Source organism: Mytilus californianus, unplaced genomic scaffold (genome assembly GCF_021869535.1).
Source record: "Mytilus californianus isolate M0D057914Y unplaced genomic scaffold, xbMytCali1.0.p SCAF_1, whole genome shotgun sequence".
Classification (NCBI taxonomy): Eukaryota; Metazoa; Mollusca; class Bivalvia; order Mytilida; family Mytilidae; genus Mytilus; species Mytilus californianus.
This window is the reverse complement of record NW_026262581.1, coordinates 113583600-113601217: the sequence shown is the minus strand read 5'-3', so window position 1 is coordinate 113601217 and position 17618 is coordinate 113583600. Positions and strand designations below refer to the sequence as shown.

At 30.3% G+C, this 17618-nt stretch overlaps 1 protein-coding gene across 1 annotated transcript; it reads right to left on the bottom strand.

Annotated features, from left to right (window-relative positions):
* Window positions 1–6349: 6349 nt before the first annotated feature.
* Window positions 6350–16703, bottom strand: LOC127730981 (1-acyl-sn-glycerol-3-phosphate acyltransferase epsilon-like). Its single transcript, XM_052239645.1, has 8 exons — window positions 16425–16703; window positions 14370–14448; window positions 13174–13289; window positions 11946–12035; window positions 11316–11406; window positions 10455–10619; window positions 9853–9976; window positions 6350–9562 (listed from the first exon to the last, which is right to left on the bottom strand). Exons 1-8 carry the CDS (start codon window positions 16638–16640, stop codon window positions 9337–9339), a joined length of 1107 nt encoding a protein of 368 aa, XP_052095605.1. The 5' UTR covers window positions 16641–16703; the 3' UTR covers window positions 6350–9336.
* Between the last annotated feature and the right edge of the window lie 915 nt (window positions 16704–17618).

The window sequence follows — 17618 nt, the reverse complement described above, 5'->3', positions numbered from 1 at the left end:
AAACGAAAAATTCAGCATTTTTTCTATTTGTAAAGGGGCATAACTCTAGAATGGTAAAAGTGATGCCACCAAAATTCAAACTTGATCTGTGTTTTGTGGTAATAAGCATTGTGTATAAGTTTCATAACATTTGGTTGAGGCAACTAAAGTTAGATAACGGAAACCAATTTTGGGATTACATACATACAGACGGACAAGGGTAAAACTTAATGCCCCCTCTGCTATGGAGGGGCATAAAAAAACAATGAACTTCAAACTGTCATACCAACTGTTTTCTCTTGGAAGATTTTTTAAATAGTGTCAAATGCTTTCATTACATTATTACTACAGAATTCTGTGATCACTTCCATAAAACATTCATAAATATGATAGATAAAATATACAATTCAGTTAAATCTATAACAATAATAAAATAAGACTAGTTGAGTGAACCTAGTGGCAGTCATTTTATATTTGATCAACAAATTAATATCTCAATAAAGTTAATTATAAATCATACATCTTTAATAAAATGATATTTTAAAGCACAATTATTTTTAAATTCAAACATACTGACCTGAGTATAAAGAGATTCATAGCATTCCCTGAAATTATGGTTTCAAATTTTACAAATAATAAAAATGGAAATAGTTGCTCTCTGTATTGTTTTTTTTTTATTGGGAAAGACAAAAATGGATGACAAGGAGACTTACTCACTTGGCATTTTTGGCTAAAAACTGATACAATATAATGGATATTGTTTTGGCCAAAATTTTGTCAGGCTGATAATTTTTGCTAGTAGTTTTCAAGATTATATGCAAAATTAGAAAAAAAAATGGGTTAAACTGTGATTTAGGGGCAACAACTTCTGTTAGGAGTTGATTGACAATTTCATTCTTGATTTATTTGTAGATCTTGTGGTGCTGATCTTTTTTTTGCTGTTAAAAGTTTCAGTTTAACTATCATAATTTTCGAGATATTTCATAAAACATTAAAAATTTATCAAAAAATCATTACTTCGGAAAATAACTCTTATAAGGAGTAGATTGACAGTTTCAGTCTTTAAATAATTGGTAGATCATATTTTGCCATTTAGTTTCCCTCAATTTCCTATTGTGTTCACCAAAAATGCAAAACATGGAAAAAAAACCTCAATGAAGGGAAATAACTCCTATAAAAGATATCATCTGATTATTGCTATTTAACAGTTTCTCTCTATTTCTCCTATAGTTTCTAACAAAACATAAATTTCTGTGAATGATATTTTCCTAAATGCCACATCTTTTTATTATTATTCAAAACAATATTAAAAATTTGAAGACTGTAAAGTTCTACAATGTATTTAATTGGGTACAGTGTAATATGAGGTATGAAGTGCTACAACCATTATTTCAGCCCTGAAATTATAGTTTAATTATAAGGCAATTCTTTAATTCCTTCAAAATTATAATAATTTTCCAGATAAATAAAAAGTCTGGTTTATTCAATTCAGATGTATTATTTATAACATCACTGCACAACATCATAAAAATGTCAAAATTGACAAAATTGTCATTTAAAATATGCTGGTAAAATTTTGGTCAAGATGAAATAAACGTGTATAAAGCAACAGGACTACCTAGAAAGATATTCCACTCATAACACTATCTTTGTATATAAGACATTTGTGGCACAGAATATTTTTGACCAAGACTGATGCTCAAAACAGATATTGATGAGAAGGTTTTGAAAAAGGGCAACCTTGGCAGTTCATGTAATTTATATTAATTCAAAAAAAATTTGGACCTAAAACAAATGTGTAAGACAATGTGATAATTGAGAGATTAATGCCTTGTGAACATCTGAAGGATATTGTTTATCATGTTGTATAATATTTTGTATGTTTTTTTATTCTAGGGGTTAAAATAATGGCTTTTCATAATTTTTTTTTCTAAAAATTTATCAACATTCTTTACACCTTTTGAAAAACTAAGCTAAGATATCCATGTAAAAGAAACCACAGTAAAAAATAAAAGTGAAAAAATCACATTATGAAATATAATAACTAAATATCACTATAAAGATATGATATTTAAAATTCCTAAATTTCAATATCATCAAGATCTGAATGAGACCCACAAAAGACCTCCAACCATGATACAAAGAGAACTTTTCAAATAAAAATCTCTCGAGTCCTCACTATATGATACCAGTTTGCCCATTAAATGCAGAAATAACATAAAAAAATAATGTTATAGTAAATGAGGATATTCTGGTAATGTAAATGATATGAATTTAGCATATTGCACATGTTGTAACGGGTTTTGTAATTCACTATTTCAAAATCTAAAGGATTACAGAGAATTTTATTGTTGGTGATCGTGAGTCATTGGTAATTGGGTTGAATTTTCATTGTTTAAGACATTTTTTACCAATCACAATATGTTGGTGTACACTAGGAAAATATTAGAGAATGCTACATATTCTAAAAGGGTGAGTTGGGTATATAACCTCAAAGGTCACTATAACATGAACACTGACTTAGCTGCTTTGTAGTAAAATGGAGCAAATGATGTTAATATTTTAATACTTCACACTTTTGAAACTGTAGATTTGTGTAATAGAATCTCATATGATTTTTAAAAAATTGGACTGAAGGAAAAACAATGATATTATTTATAATGCATTTGTGTGTACATGTAAACTGTGATAGTTTTTGGTTAATTACAGCATCTTCTATATTGTGCCATATAAGCTGGTTATAAGGGGGAGTTTAGAATTGGAGAAGTTTGAAAATTTTGTACTGTGCAAACTTCAGAAATTTTTGGCCTTATACATTTTTATAAGCCCCTTTACGGGACGTATTATGGTATACCGTTGACCGTCTGTCAGTCTGTCCGTCCATTCGTCGTCAACATGTCGGACATTAACTCAAAAAAACTTTAACCAATATGCATGAAACTTTGGTGAATTGTTTATATCAATTGACGTGAGCTCCCTTTCATTTTTTATTAATTTCAGATTTACCGTTTCTGAGTTTTGGGGTTTTATTCATTAAAAAAGGGGGGATTTTCCAGTTTTCCGACAATAACTCAAGAATGCTTTCACCAACTTGCAAGAAATTTTGGTGAATTGTTTATATCTATTGACATGAGCTCCCTTTCGATTTTTATAAATTTTAGATTTTACGTTTCAAAGTTACAGGGTTTTATTCATATCCAGCTGCTCTCAGCGAAGCAGTTTATTTGCCTTGATGTTAGCAGTGGGGCATTTACTGCCAAATTCCAAAAAATATTCTTTTGTGTAAGTATAGGCATATCATTATTTTATTCTCCCATCATCAGGGACTTGCAATAGAAAATGGCATATAATGCTTTTTTAAATCAAATTTTAATTGAATAGTGAAGAAGCTTGAACATTAAGAAAAAATGATGATAAAATAATATGAAATAACATAGAGGTATTCGGCATAATGTTATGCTATGGTGATATTTAGTTATCTGTATGTACATGTGTTGTAGTATATTAAATATGTTTTTATTTACTAAAGTTGAAAATTCTAATAAAAATATTTATTCCCTCCTTGCGTGTGTTATGTTAGCAGTCTGGTTTTGTGCCATACAATACTTTGGAGATCACACCATGTTTTGTCAGTGGTTTATATGTTCTGGTTAAGATCTGATATTGAATATTAGCATCCTGACTAATTCCAAATCCCTTATTTTGAACCATCTTCAGTCCTTGATGTTCCCCCTAAGTCCCGGAGGTCATGTGTTATATCCCAAGCCAGGGAAACTTAAAAATTGTTATATGCTGCCTCTCTACTAAGCAGGATGTATTTATGAGTTAGAGTAAAGAATGTTTGACATGCAGTGAGAATAATGTATCTATGTAGGTTGACATCTCCTCCTGCCAACTGTGTTACCTTAAAAACTAGCATGGCTCAGTTGTTTGGTCTAGTACAAAGCAGGGTTCATAATCATATAACATTACAGTTACATTTTTCTTGTCCTGATCAGAAAGTCATATTTGCAACTGGATGTTATACATCAACTATCCATACAACAATGCTTGCCTTGAGTGTAGGAATGATGGGGTTAATAATCACTGCTTAGATCAATTCAAAGACTTAAAAATAGCTTTTTGCTCCTTTCAACTGACAAGGCAGGATTTAGGTCTCTAAGGTGAAAGAGCAACAAAAGGATGGTTAAAGACAGAATAAAATGTCCCATAAGAGGGACTTGGTTCTCCTTCAGACTGTTACTTTGAGACATAGATAGTAGTATGCTAAAAATGTTGTCCTGATTATGGGTTAAACATAATTTGCAAAACATTACATGTTTGTTTATCAAAATTATTTGACAATGAGTATAAAATTTTGCAAACCAATTTTAAAATGTCTATCTTTCTGGTGGACTTGCAATTAGATACAAAAGTTGTAATGATTCTGTTCTTACAGTAATATATAACAAGTGAGAGTAACTAAAACAACTAGACACAAAAAAAACAAAACAACATTGACCAAAAAAGGGAAAAGTATTGGATATTATTTACATTTGTAAACAACACCATAAACTAGAACTTTGGGTGAAAAAAACTCAAACCATAGTCAGGAGAGATATTAGGTGTTTTGGAAGTGTATAATGGGAAATTCTTTTGGATTGAAGCACACTAGGTGAAGACAAATAATTGCTGTTGCCTTGTTTGAACACAATTAATATTGACATAAAAAGACAAAGAAAACTGAATTAGCGACAGTCAAACCTTAACATGTTAAACCCCGCCACATTCTGTATGTATGTGCCTGTCCCAAGTCAGGAGCCTGTAATTCAGTGGTTGTCGTTTGTTTATGTGTTACATATTTGTTTTTCGTTAATTTTTTGTATATAAATTAGGCCGTTAGTTTTCTCGTTTGAATTGTTTTACATTGTCATTTCGGGGCCTTTTATAGCTGACTGTGTGGTATGGGCTTTGCTCATTGTTGAAGGCTGTATGTTGACCTATAGCTGTTAATTTCTGTGTCATTTGGTCTCTTGTGGAGAGTTGTCTCATTGGCAATCATACCACATCTTCTTTTTTATATTAACAATTATCAATTACATAGATAGTCAGGTTAGGATGAAGTTAAATGGTTATGAAAATGTAATTGTGGGTGTTTCTGTTTGAAAAGAAGGAAGTGATTTTTGTTACATCAAATTGGCACTGTGAGGGTTAGATGTGTATCCCTTTCAACAAGTATTTGTGTATGCAAACCCCAAATACATATTTTAGACATTTGTATAATTACTTGTTTACTGAACAAATATAATAATTCTCAATTCTATTCAAGAAAATGAGCTTTCACAAATGTTTATCATAGTTTATGTTTCAATGTTTTAACGACTTTAACATTTATGCATTTTCCTGTACAATGCTTATGTTCTTATGTCACAATAAGGGTCAATGGTTCAATGATGTCATTTACACAGATTGACCTCAGGTAACTCATTCATAAAAAGCATACATGAGAGTATGATTCGAATGGCCCAAACAAATAATGAAGTTGCTGATCAGCTGACATACAATATACAATATATTCCTATTTTACCACAGGTGTGTTATATTAGAATATCTAGATTTATATGGACCACCTGAGGTCATATTAACTAAGTATTGTTAAGTGCATCTGTATCTGTTGTTAAAGGTAGTATTGGGGGACTAATAAAATAAATGACAGGAATTTTTCATACTTCGCAAAATATTGTTCATATTGTGCCATTTTCAAAAATATAGTAAAATGGAGAAGATCTCCAATTTTGTTTGCAATCTCCTGGTTGTGAAAAATTAAACATTTTGTAAGGATTATACAAGGAAAGGCATTATAGAATGAAAACTTATTGACAGAATTATGAAATAATATATAAGCTACAATATGAGAAAGAAAAAATTACTGCAGATTACTTAAATAAACTAAATTACCTTATTTGTCTCCCCTTTTAAGGCTTAAGTTTATTTGTTTATGTATTCTATATTTGTAAAATAAAATTAATAATAATATAAAATAACATAAATTTCTTCATTTAAATGAAAAAACTTACAAATGTGTTACATTCCTGCAAAATATGCTAATTTTATTAAAAACTGGACCTATTGTTTGTGCTAGTTCATGATCAAAGATGGCAAAAGACAACCATACTACCTCAAGTTGACTTGTTCTGGCATTGTTGTCTGGAGTTTTTGGAGTTTGAGTTGATGAATTGTTATGTACAATTGATATCACTAAGCATTGCTGGTATTATTGCAAATAATAGGAAGACTAATACCTAAATGTAGTTTTGCAAAATGTCTCTCTAGTCCTCTACTATTGTATGTTTTATCTTTTTTTCTCAGGGAGCTAATATGACAAACTGCAGTGGTTAAAAACTGAATTTATTAAAATCTAAAATTTCAATGAAGGTCATAAACAATTCAAATCTGTATAAAAATAATCTGTCCAACAGAAATCAGGTTTGTATTAAAATCTTCATACCAGCCTTTAAGATAAAATGTCATGTTCTACATGTAGTAAGATTAAAAGGACAAAATATGAAGCTACAACAATCTGTTATCATACCATTTAAGTTACATGTATTTAAAATGTTTTCATGACAATAGCACCAAAATACAATGAAACACCACATTGTAATTGCACATATTTAAAATGGCTGTTTTTCAAAAATGCAATGGGTGACCTTGTTCTCGAGTGTTTAACCTTCATATTAAATAGACAACATCCTACTCTCATAGTAAACTACTGAAATATGTCTGACATAGATTGAATGCAGGTAGCAGAATATATTTAGTGCCTGTCAGTTAACCTTTACCTGTGACCTTGAATTAAAATAAGAGGTATAATCTCAATGCCTAATACAAACAATTAAATACTAGCCACTGTTTAAATAAACCAAAAAAAATGACTACCATAATACAGGGATCAAAACTACAGACCCCTGGAAAAGTAAGCCAGTGCTCTTATAATTTAACTAATTGAGGGCAGATATATATCTTAATAAGAAGATATCCATCACTACACATATACACAGGTTGCTCTAAAGGGCATAACTCCCACTGATTCTATGATATCCTTACATATGACTAATTAAGTGGGGAATGTGTCCATGGGACACAGATGATGCCCCCGCTTGCATTTAACATCATAAAGGGACATAACTCAAGAACTGTAAAAGTGACGCTACCCAAATTTGTACTTGGTCTGAGTTTTGTAGTAATAAGCATTGTGTATAAGTTTCATAACATTTAGTTGAGGCAAACTTTGTTAGAGAACGGAAACGAAAAATTCAGCATTTTTTCTATTTGTAAAGGGGCATAACTCTAGAATGGTAAAAGTGATGCCACCAAAATTCAAACTTGATCTGTGTTTTGTGGCAATAAGCATTGTGTATAAGTTTCATAACATTTGGTTGAGGCAACTAAAGTTAGATAACGGAAACCAATTTTGGGATTACGTACATACAGACGGACAAGGGTAAAACTTAATGCCCCCTCTGCTATGGAGGGGCATAAAAAAACAATGAACTTCAAACTGTCATACCAACTGTTTTCTCTTGGAAGATTTTTTAAATAGTGTCAAATGCTTTCATTACAATATTACTACAGAATTCTGTGATCACTTCCATAAAACATTCATAAATATGATAGATAAAATATACAATTCAGTTAAATCTATAACAATAATAAAATAAGACTAGTTGAGTGAACCTAGTGGCAGTCATTTTATATTTGATCAACAAATTAATATCTCAATAAAGTTAATTATAAATCATACATCTTTAATAACATGATATTTTAAAGCACAATAATTTTTAAATTCAAACATACTGACCTGAGTATAAAGAGATTCATAGCATTCCCTGAAATTATGGTTTCAAATTTTACAAATAATAAAAATGGAAATAGTTGCTCTCTGTATTGTTTTTTTTATTGGGAAAGACAAAAATGGATGACAAGGAGACTTACTCACTTGGCATTTTTGGCTAAAAACTGATACAATATAATGGATATTGTTTTGGCCAAAATTTTGTCAGGCTGATAATTTTTGCTAGTAGTTTTCAAGATTATATGCAAAATTAGAAAAAAAATGGGTTAAACTGTGATTTAGGGGCAACAACTTCTGTTAGGAGTTGATTGACAATTTCATTCTTGATTTATTTGTAGATCTTGTGGTGCTGATCTTTTTTTTGCTGTTAAAAGTTTCAGTTTAACTATCATAATTTTCGAGATATTTCATAAAACATTAAAAATTTATCAAAAAATCATTACTTCGGAAAATAACTCTTATAAGGAGTAGATTGACAGTTTCAGTCTTTAAATAATTGGTAGATCATATTTTGCCATTTAGTTTCCCTCAATTTCCTATTGTGTTCACCAAAAATGCAAAACATGGAAAAAAAACCTCAATGAAGGGAAATAACTCCTATAAAAGAAATCATCTGATTATTGCTATTTAACAGTTTCTCTCTATTTCTCCTATAGTTTCTAACAAAACATAAATTTCTGTGAATGATATTTTCCTAAATGCCACATCTTTTTATTATTATTCAAAACAATATTAAAAATTTGAAGACTGTAAAGTTCTACAATGTATTTAATTGGGTACAGTGTAATATGAGGTATGAAGTGCTACAACCATTATTTCAGCCCTGAAATTATAGTTTAATTATAAGGCAATTCTTTAATTCCTTTAAAATTATAATAATTTTCCAGATAAATAAAAAGTCTGGTTTATTCAATTCAGATGTATTATTTATGACATCACTGCACAACATCATAAAAATGTCAAAATTGACAAAATTGTCATTTAAAATATGCTGGTAAAATTTTGGTCAAGATGAAATAAACGTGTATAAAGCAACAGGACTACCTAGAAAGATATTCCACTCATAACACTATCTTTGTATATAAGACATTTGTGGCACAAAATATTTTAGACCAAGACTGATTTTCAAAACAGATATTGATGAGAAGGTTTTGAAAAAGGGCAACCTTGGCAGTTCATGTAATTTTTATTTATTCAAAAAAAATTTGGACCTTAAGCAAATGTGTAAGACAATGTGATAATTGAGAGATTAATGCCTTGTGAACATCTGAAGGATATTGTTTATCATGTTGTATAATATTTTGTATGTTTTATATTCTAGGGGTTAAAATAATGGCTTTTCATAATTTTTTTTTTCTAAAAATTTATCAACATTCTTTACACCTTTTGAAAAACTAAGCTAAGATATCCATGTAAAAGAAACCACCGTTAAAAATAAAAGTGAAAAAAATCACATTATGAAATATAATAACTAAATATCACTATAAAGATATGATATTTAAAATTCCTAAATTTCAATATCATCAAGATCTGAATGAGACCCACAAAAGACCTCCAACCATGATACAAAGAGAACTTTTAAAATAAAAATCTCTCGAGTCCTCACTATATGATACAACTGTTAATAAGGTAGTTGTATAAAATATAAATGCTGGTATGGTCTGCCTTTGTTTTATAGTCAGAAGAGAAGAATTTCCTGGAAACTTTTCATATAGATTAGAGTCTGGATCATAAAATCCTGTCAAAATTCTGAAAAGTAAAAGGAAAGTAATTAAATAGAATATTGTCAATAAAACTATCTCCTTTATAGCACTACTACACATTTTTTATAAAAGTTTCACTTGGAAGATTTTTAAAAGATGACAGGCTCACCTCAAGAGGTTTCATAAAATGTATCTATATCTATAGCAAGGTTTTAAAACAAGAAACCTGAAAGAATGTCCTGTTTGACAGGGATTTTTCATTCCATATGACATAATTAAGATGAGTTGTGTTAGAGTAACAGGTTACTTTTAATGCCAAAATCTACTAAATTTTACCTGTCTTTCTTAGCAAACTGTTTATAACACCATTGTTGTAATTTGCTATCCTCGATTGGTATATCTTTTATATTTATTCTTTCAACATTCATATGAATTTCTGGAGATTTTCCCATCACAAAATCTGAAAAGTTCAATACTGATTTAAGATAGGATTGAGATACAATGCACAAGCAGATATTTGAAAAGACAAACAAACAGATCAATTGACACTAAAAACATGTTATTACAAAGGGGTTTGAAGTATAAAATATACTATTAAACATATTATTAATAACAAGGGAAAAGGGTTAAACATTATTCAAAGTTAAAAATCAAAATCTCTAGATATACAAAATCATCTTCACAATTAATGTTAAATAATTGTTTACTTTCTATACAACCTATATTTGTTTATTACAGCTTATTTAAAAAGTTTTAATTTTTCCTGTTAGTTCTGTGTATTGAACAAGGATGGCAAATATCATTCCTGAACTCCTAAAATGCTTTGTGTTTTTTTTTTATTATCATTATCAATAGAGTATTGTGGTAGAATCTATATACATGTGTAATGAATTACTATGTCATGCAAAACTTAGGTTCACATGTATCATCTAAACTACCTGGCATTCCATATGCTGGAATTCTCTCCCTTGTTTCTGTATCATATGTGTTGCTATAAGCAATTGTGACATCATATACAGCTGACACATGGTCTTTCAGTTCTCTTAAACTAGATTTTAAAGCTGTAATTCTTGGTGTAAGCACATGATGTAATTCCTTAAACCCTGTCAAAATATATTACAAAAATATTTTAACTGTTTTAAATCTTAAGTATTTATAATTGAAACAAAAGTTCCATAGATAAATGACATGTTTTACATTATAATTTATTAACTTAAGTAAAAGTCTGGTCAGATCATTTACAGTCATTTGTTATCCATAAAATGTTGACACAGAGATATGTCACACCTGTATGCAATTTTGATAGTATAGTGCAATTGTTGAAATTAAAATGGCAAAACTTTCAATGTCAATGCACCTGGTGAGGGGGTGGGGCCATATAATTATGATATAATCTCCATGGAAATAATATGTGCTAAATGCTAATACAACTGCATACCAAATATATTTGACTTACCATTTGTGATTCCCTTTAAAATGACTTAAATCACAAACTTTTGATGCTGCTGGAAACAGCATGCTTAAGTCTCCCATCTGCGGCACAGTCAAGCAGAGATAAAATTAACTACACTAGCTTAATTGATAATTTACCAAAAGACCATTACAGGTACTCTTATTGAACTGAGATTAAATTAAGGACTTCGTCTCTAATTCTGTTGACATATTTCTTGACCAATTTTCTTACCCATCAGATTGTTATGTTTGATGTTGATAACATACTTAAAAATACAGTCATATTGGTTCTTAATTATCAGGCCCATTCTGTCTGAAAACATTAACTACCAATACTAGGTACCTACCTAGATCAAGAGCATACTTTTTGCTTTTGTCTATGACTTCAGGTAAATGAGGATTATAACGAGTTCCCTCAGGATAAATAACGAGCCATACCTATCAAATAAATAATAATCTGCATGATAAACTTTTAAAAAAAGTTAATATCAGCTTGAGCTTGATGCCATAGACAACCTATGATGTTGAATGAGGTCATATTTAAGATTAGCCTGATGTTTTGTGCAAAATATACTTTTTTCAGAAACATTTGGGATAAATTAACAAAGACCACAAGTATTGCTATATAAACAAGGAAAAATTAAGTTTCAACAAAATTAGCAAAATTTCCTTAAAGTCAATAGATTCAACATTTATTTGCAAATTAGTGGAAATTATGATACAATTTTGATTTAAGGATCAGTTGAGCTCTAATAATTTATTCTCTTATGTTAACAATTTTTCTACACTGAAGGTGATTTAGAAATTGACACTTTGCATAATTAGTTGAGCAGAAAGGTGACCCCTCTTTACGCCTTTTACATGTGCTGATAAATTGCTGTCTCATTCTCTTATACCTCTCATCTCCTTTGATTTAAATAGGAAATATTAATTTCCCCTCTTTACACTTTAACCTTTTTTTAGAGTTTAATACTTACAGGAATTTCATTATTCTTTAGATACTGTAATTCTTTAATAAACTTTTCTCCATTGAATTTTCCACTTCTACCAACAAATACACAGCTATGCTAAGGAAAAATAAAAATCAATCATGATTAAAGATACTACGAAAGCATTTATAGTACATTAATAATCAATCCAAGAATTCAAATTTTAAAAAATATTCAAAAGAGTAACCAAATACTACATTATTTGATGAATGTGTGAATTAATAATTTTGTTATATGACTATTAAGTTCAATATTTTTCAATTTTTTTTTTCATTGGTTTGGTTTTTTTTTTTTATTGCAAAAGACTTTACAATTCAATATGCAAATAAAGAGCTGCACCATGAGCACATGATACGCCAAACGCCCTATTAGCTCCTGATTAAGTTTTAAAGGAATTTGTATGATCAACCAGAAATTCTGTGAGCACTGCTCAAATAGACCCCCCCCCAAAAAAAAAAAGTGCACACAGTGTTACCTATTGACACAAAACAACTATTTTTCAAGAAAAAAGTTCCATAACTCAGCTATGTCATATCAGAAATTTATAAAAACAAAAGGAAGCTTATTTCAATAGATATAAACAAGTCACCAAAGTTTCATGACATCTCCTCTAAGCATTTTTGAGTTTTTGTCTGAAAACTGGAAAATCCCCTTTTTTATGAATAAAGTCCCAATACTCCAAAAAGAAAAATAAGAATTTTTTAAAAATTGAAAGGGAACTTATGTCAATACATTGTAAATATAAAAAATTCATCAAAGTTTCATAAAAATTGCTGAAAGAATTTTTGAGCTATAGTCAGAAAACTGGAAAATCCCCCATTTTTATGAATAAAATCCCAAAAGTTCTGAAATTAATAAAAATTGAAAGGGAGCTTACGTCAACAGATATAAACAATTCACCAAAGTTTCATGAAAATTGGTGAGTGTTCTTGAGTTATTGTCCACAGTGTTGAAAACTGTATACCATAATATGTCCCATCTTTAAAGACAGGTGTATAAAAACTATATCTTTGCACCACACTCTCACCCCGTTCTAAATGCTAATTCATTGACAACACCTATTGTTGCATGAAGTCAGAGGAGTGACACTACAGGATTTATTTCACATGTGAAATTTCTGTTTTTATTTGACTAGGAAATAGTGGTATTTCATTGCAACCAATACATACACTGAGAATTATTTAATAATTTAAGAACAATAACAAACGACTGATACCTGATAACAGTAGAAACCATAGATTGGTAGATATTTTAGTCCACTTTTCATAACATATCTGACCATGCCGGTACATTGTTTTTGTTCTGATAACATACAGGCGACAATCCAATCAACTGAAAATAGTATCATTTAGTAAACTATTTTAACAAGTTATTAGCTTTATATTAAACCAATCATCTAATTTCTTTTTAATTTTTGCTATTTTTACATTGCAAATAATGTTGCAGCTTTACCATACCTGTATATCAAATATGTGATTATTAACAATTCAGCACAGACCTTCAATACTTTGAAGCCAGATTGTAAATGATCAGCACTAATTTTGGAACTCGTCCCAGACATTGTTGATATAAACCTTTGATGTAAATTTCATAATAATCAAAATGTAGGTATGAGAGTGGTTACAATGCATATAATTTATATTTCCAAGGGACCTCACTCCAACATAAATTGTTCATCAGCACTCATTTTTGAACAGGTACATGTATGAGACATTGCTGATATAAACCTTTGATATAAATTTCATGACAATCTGGCAAGAATTGTAAACTTGAGAGCACTTACAGAGCATTTACATTTCCAAGGATATAATTCCTATGAAAATTATTGATAAGCGATTTCCAACTCTTCCCATTGCTCATATTATCATTTGATAAAAAATTTATAACAATCCTATAAGAAATATAGGACAGAGGGCTTACAATTCAATTTTCCATATGATTTATATTTCCAAGGTGCACAACTCCTTAAAAAATAGTTCTTATGCACTGATTTTTTAACTTGTCAGAAACATTTCTAATATAAACATGATATAAATTGCATAAAAATCTGGCTAGAATTCTACTGCGAGAACACTCGTAAGACTGGAAGAAGGGACAGACGCCTGGTATTTCTATTTCCCCTTGTACATTATTGCACCAGGGACAATGTTATTGTTTGGTAATAAGTTATGTCACCATGCTATTGGAAGGTTAATGGAAAAATTCAATTAAAATTAGCGCATAAAACAATATCTTATCAACTTATATATACATTACCGGTATTCTTAATATTTTTTTTGTATTTTCGTCTTCAATCCTTGTTTTCACTTGTGGCTGTTAAGAATACTTATTTTTTAGGACTGATACAAAACACATCCATGTGATTTATAAAATTTTGATACACTATCTTAATCTATGATAAATACTACTTACCTGTACACTGGTGATTCGAAAGGTAGATAACATTTTCATCTCTTTCCTGTATATCTTCAATATCACCATATACATACACCTGTAAAAAGTACAGAATAAATAATGTTTCAACGAATTCTATGATAACCAAATTTGGCAGACTGTTTATTTGACACATTCATGACATTAGCAGGTTTTTTCTGCCCAACATTTCTTATGTTTAAGGTTCATGTGGACCCTTTGGCTAAAATGGCTGCATTTTCACCTCAAAATGAGTATATGAGTACAGACAAACCTGTGCATCTGGAAAAGTTTTAAGGCATAGCATGCCCTAGGTAAATAAAATTCAAATGCATTGTATGTTTTAGAAAATTTAAAACTTAACTGGATTTTGCAGTGCACTTTTTTTCGTCCCTGCAGAAGATGATAAAATTAACAAACAATTGAGTTTCACTTAATATTGTCCACTCAGGTACACATTTTAAATCACCAATTATTGTCAGGTATCTATTGTCCATGCCAATCAATACAGTTCACTTCAATTATTACCTGTGGGGAAGTTCTCAAATCTCTTTCCCAACTTAGTTTATTTTGGCACCTTCTGAAGGAACGAAAAAAAAAAGTACACTGCAAAATCCTGTAAAGTTTTTAATTTTCTAAAACATAAAATAAATTTGAATTTTATTCATCTAGAGCATGCTATGGCTTAAAACTTTTCCAGATACACAGGTTTGTCTGTACTCAAGAGTAAATTTTGAGGTGAAAATGCAGCCATTTTAGCCAAAGGGTCCACATGAGAAAAACAATGTATTTATCAATGTATATGGACTATGACTTTTCTATTACTGGTCGTTAGACTTGATACTTAAAAAGGTTTCTTTTGGTCAACATCAACAAGCACTGCACAAAGTGTAATGAAAACACAGAATTTCTAGCTTGGATCTGAAACTTTTCTTAATATGCCAATCTGTGACCTTGCCATTGGAAAAAGAACTTGAACAGGAAGCATACTCTTAAAATCGAACATTCCAAGAAATTAGAGTCTTTTGACTTAGAAGGCTGGATTGCTCAGCAACTTGGCAAATTTACCCTTTAAATGCTCATTGAGAGGAGAAAATTTAGCTTCCATCTATTGGTCAGGATTCAAAGAGAAAACCATGCTTATATTATCCCTGGAACTAATACATTGAAGGGACATGAAACTTCTAACAGTATTGAACAATAACTAAATTTTTCAGTGTCCCAGAGTTACTAATTTACTTGACATAGCTTTTGATCTACAGTACACTGTACATAAAATTATTCTGTAAATTACATGATTATGTCTCAAAGAAGAAATATTATTGTTTAATGCAAGGATTTGTATATCAATCCTTATTTAATGTAATTAACAAAAAAAGAAAGTTAAAGCACAGAATCTGTATAAAAAAAGAATGCAAAATCAGTGCTATATTGATCTGTAATTAATCAATAATTGGGTTACAATTATCAGTGATTCACTTCATATGCTTCAGAGAATTAGCAAAATTGCATAACTTTAACTTGCTAACATACCTGGTACATGTATAAACTAATCAAAATGCAATACAATATATATATGTTTACTCCACATTTTATGTTTTTTAACAGTTCATTTTATTTGTATATTTAGCATTGTTTAGATACAGGCAATGTATGATTTAAATAAAGAGAAAAACCCACACATTTTATTAGAATAAACTGTTGACACAGAGATATGTCTTGCCTGTCGACAGAAAAAGTCCCAAAAAAAGACAATCTGATGGACATCAACACTTCTTATTAATTCAAGATCACTAGCACCAGACCATGACCTAAAGGCTAAAATTATGTAGTGGGCAGGGCCTTGAAATGTTCACCAAACTGATATGCACTGGTCATTAAACAGAATATCATTGATTTTTCACAAGTAGTTCCTATCAAACTATTATATATGGATACACATGGGATAGTTGACCCTCCCATGGACAGAAACAGGTGCCCAGTGTCTTGACCAGTCTCCATGCAAGTGTGAGATTTCAATAATACATATTCAAGTTTAGTTTACCAAAACACTACCTTTGCTTTTACATAGCTGTGGAAAAAGAACAGTGTCAATCTCATGTAACTGGAGAATAAGGCGTCATCTCCAATTCTGTAAATCTTTTGGGGCAAAGGTGCAGACAATAATCTAAGTGCACCCCAAAACATCATTGTAATTGAAGATGATCCCATCATAAGGCAACAAGGAATTGTCCATCTTAACGAATGTATGTGAGACAGAAGTGTTATCATTGGTTTTCTGTAAGACCTTCAGTTTTTTAATTTTTAAAAAGCATGGACATTCATAACCGGAAGTTTTCGTTGGTAGTGTAAGATTTAAAACGATGGTGGAACTTTTCCGGATTGTGTTGCTTTAATAAAGGAAAATGACGATTGAAATGATAAAGACATTTTATTGGGAAATATATGTGTATATATGTCTCTGGGAAAATCCACAGGCGCTTAATTGGCTTCAGAATTTTGACATTTTTTCACGAATATTTATTTTTTTAATTGTATACCACATATTGACAGAACTTGGTCGTTTTCCACTCAAGTTACTATGATATTATAAAAAAATATTCTCTTACATTGAAACCGACATTTCCCTTGCTTCAAAATACTTATGAACAAACCAAAAAATAATATGTCCAAATGACATTATCTTGGTATGGATCACTTTAACGTATACTACCAAATTTTCCGACATATTACTGACAGGGATTGAGAGAAAGAAAAGTTCAAGAAGCAAACTAAAAAGCCACGGTAAAAGAAGGTTTTTGAAACTATGGGGAAATCTATAAAAAAAAACATTCAGAAGGAAACTTCGTACTTACACAACTTTTAAGGCAATTTTAGGATTTGAACGTTATTTATCTCTTGTCAGTAATTTCGAGAATAGGTGGAGTATAACGAAACTTAGAATTTCAGCCGTGACATCGTTTGCAAATAGAAACTGATAGATACCAGGGACCCTGGGTGTCCCTCTACACCTTAGACTTTGCGGGCAGTGTGGCTCATGTCAGGTAGAACCTGATTGGATACACTTTCTCCATCATTGCACCAAATTTAACGAGGAGGCGACAAAATTTGTTTAAAAATATATCTCAGTCGTGTAATAATTTTGCTAACTGGCATGGCATCCTCCAGAAAATTTCTTTTTGTTAATACCTGTGAGTTCTAGAAATTATAGAAGATTGGAAAAAAGCTCTTGATGAAAATAAATATATT

What these genes read in the sequence shown, in the direction of transcription:
- LOC127730981 (XM_052239645.1), bottom strand. Translation starts at nt 16,640, where the DNA reads ATGATAACACTTCTGTCTCACATACATTCGTTAAGATGGACAATTCCT. An exon ending in ACAGCTATGTAAAAGCAAAG is followed by an intron (nt 14,449 to 16,424) that starts GTAGTGTTTTGG and finishes TACTTTTTACAG; the next exon opens with GTGTATGTATATGGTGATAT. An exon ending in AAAGTATGCTCTTGATCTAG is followed by an intron (nt 10,620 to 11,315) that starts GTAGGTACCTAG and finishes ATATTTTGACAG; the next exon opens with GGTTTAAGGAATTACATCAT.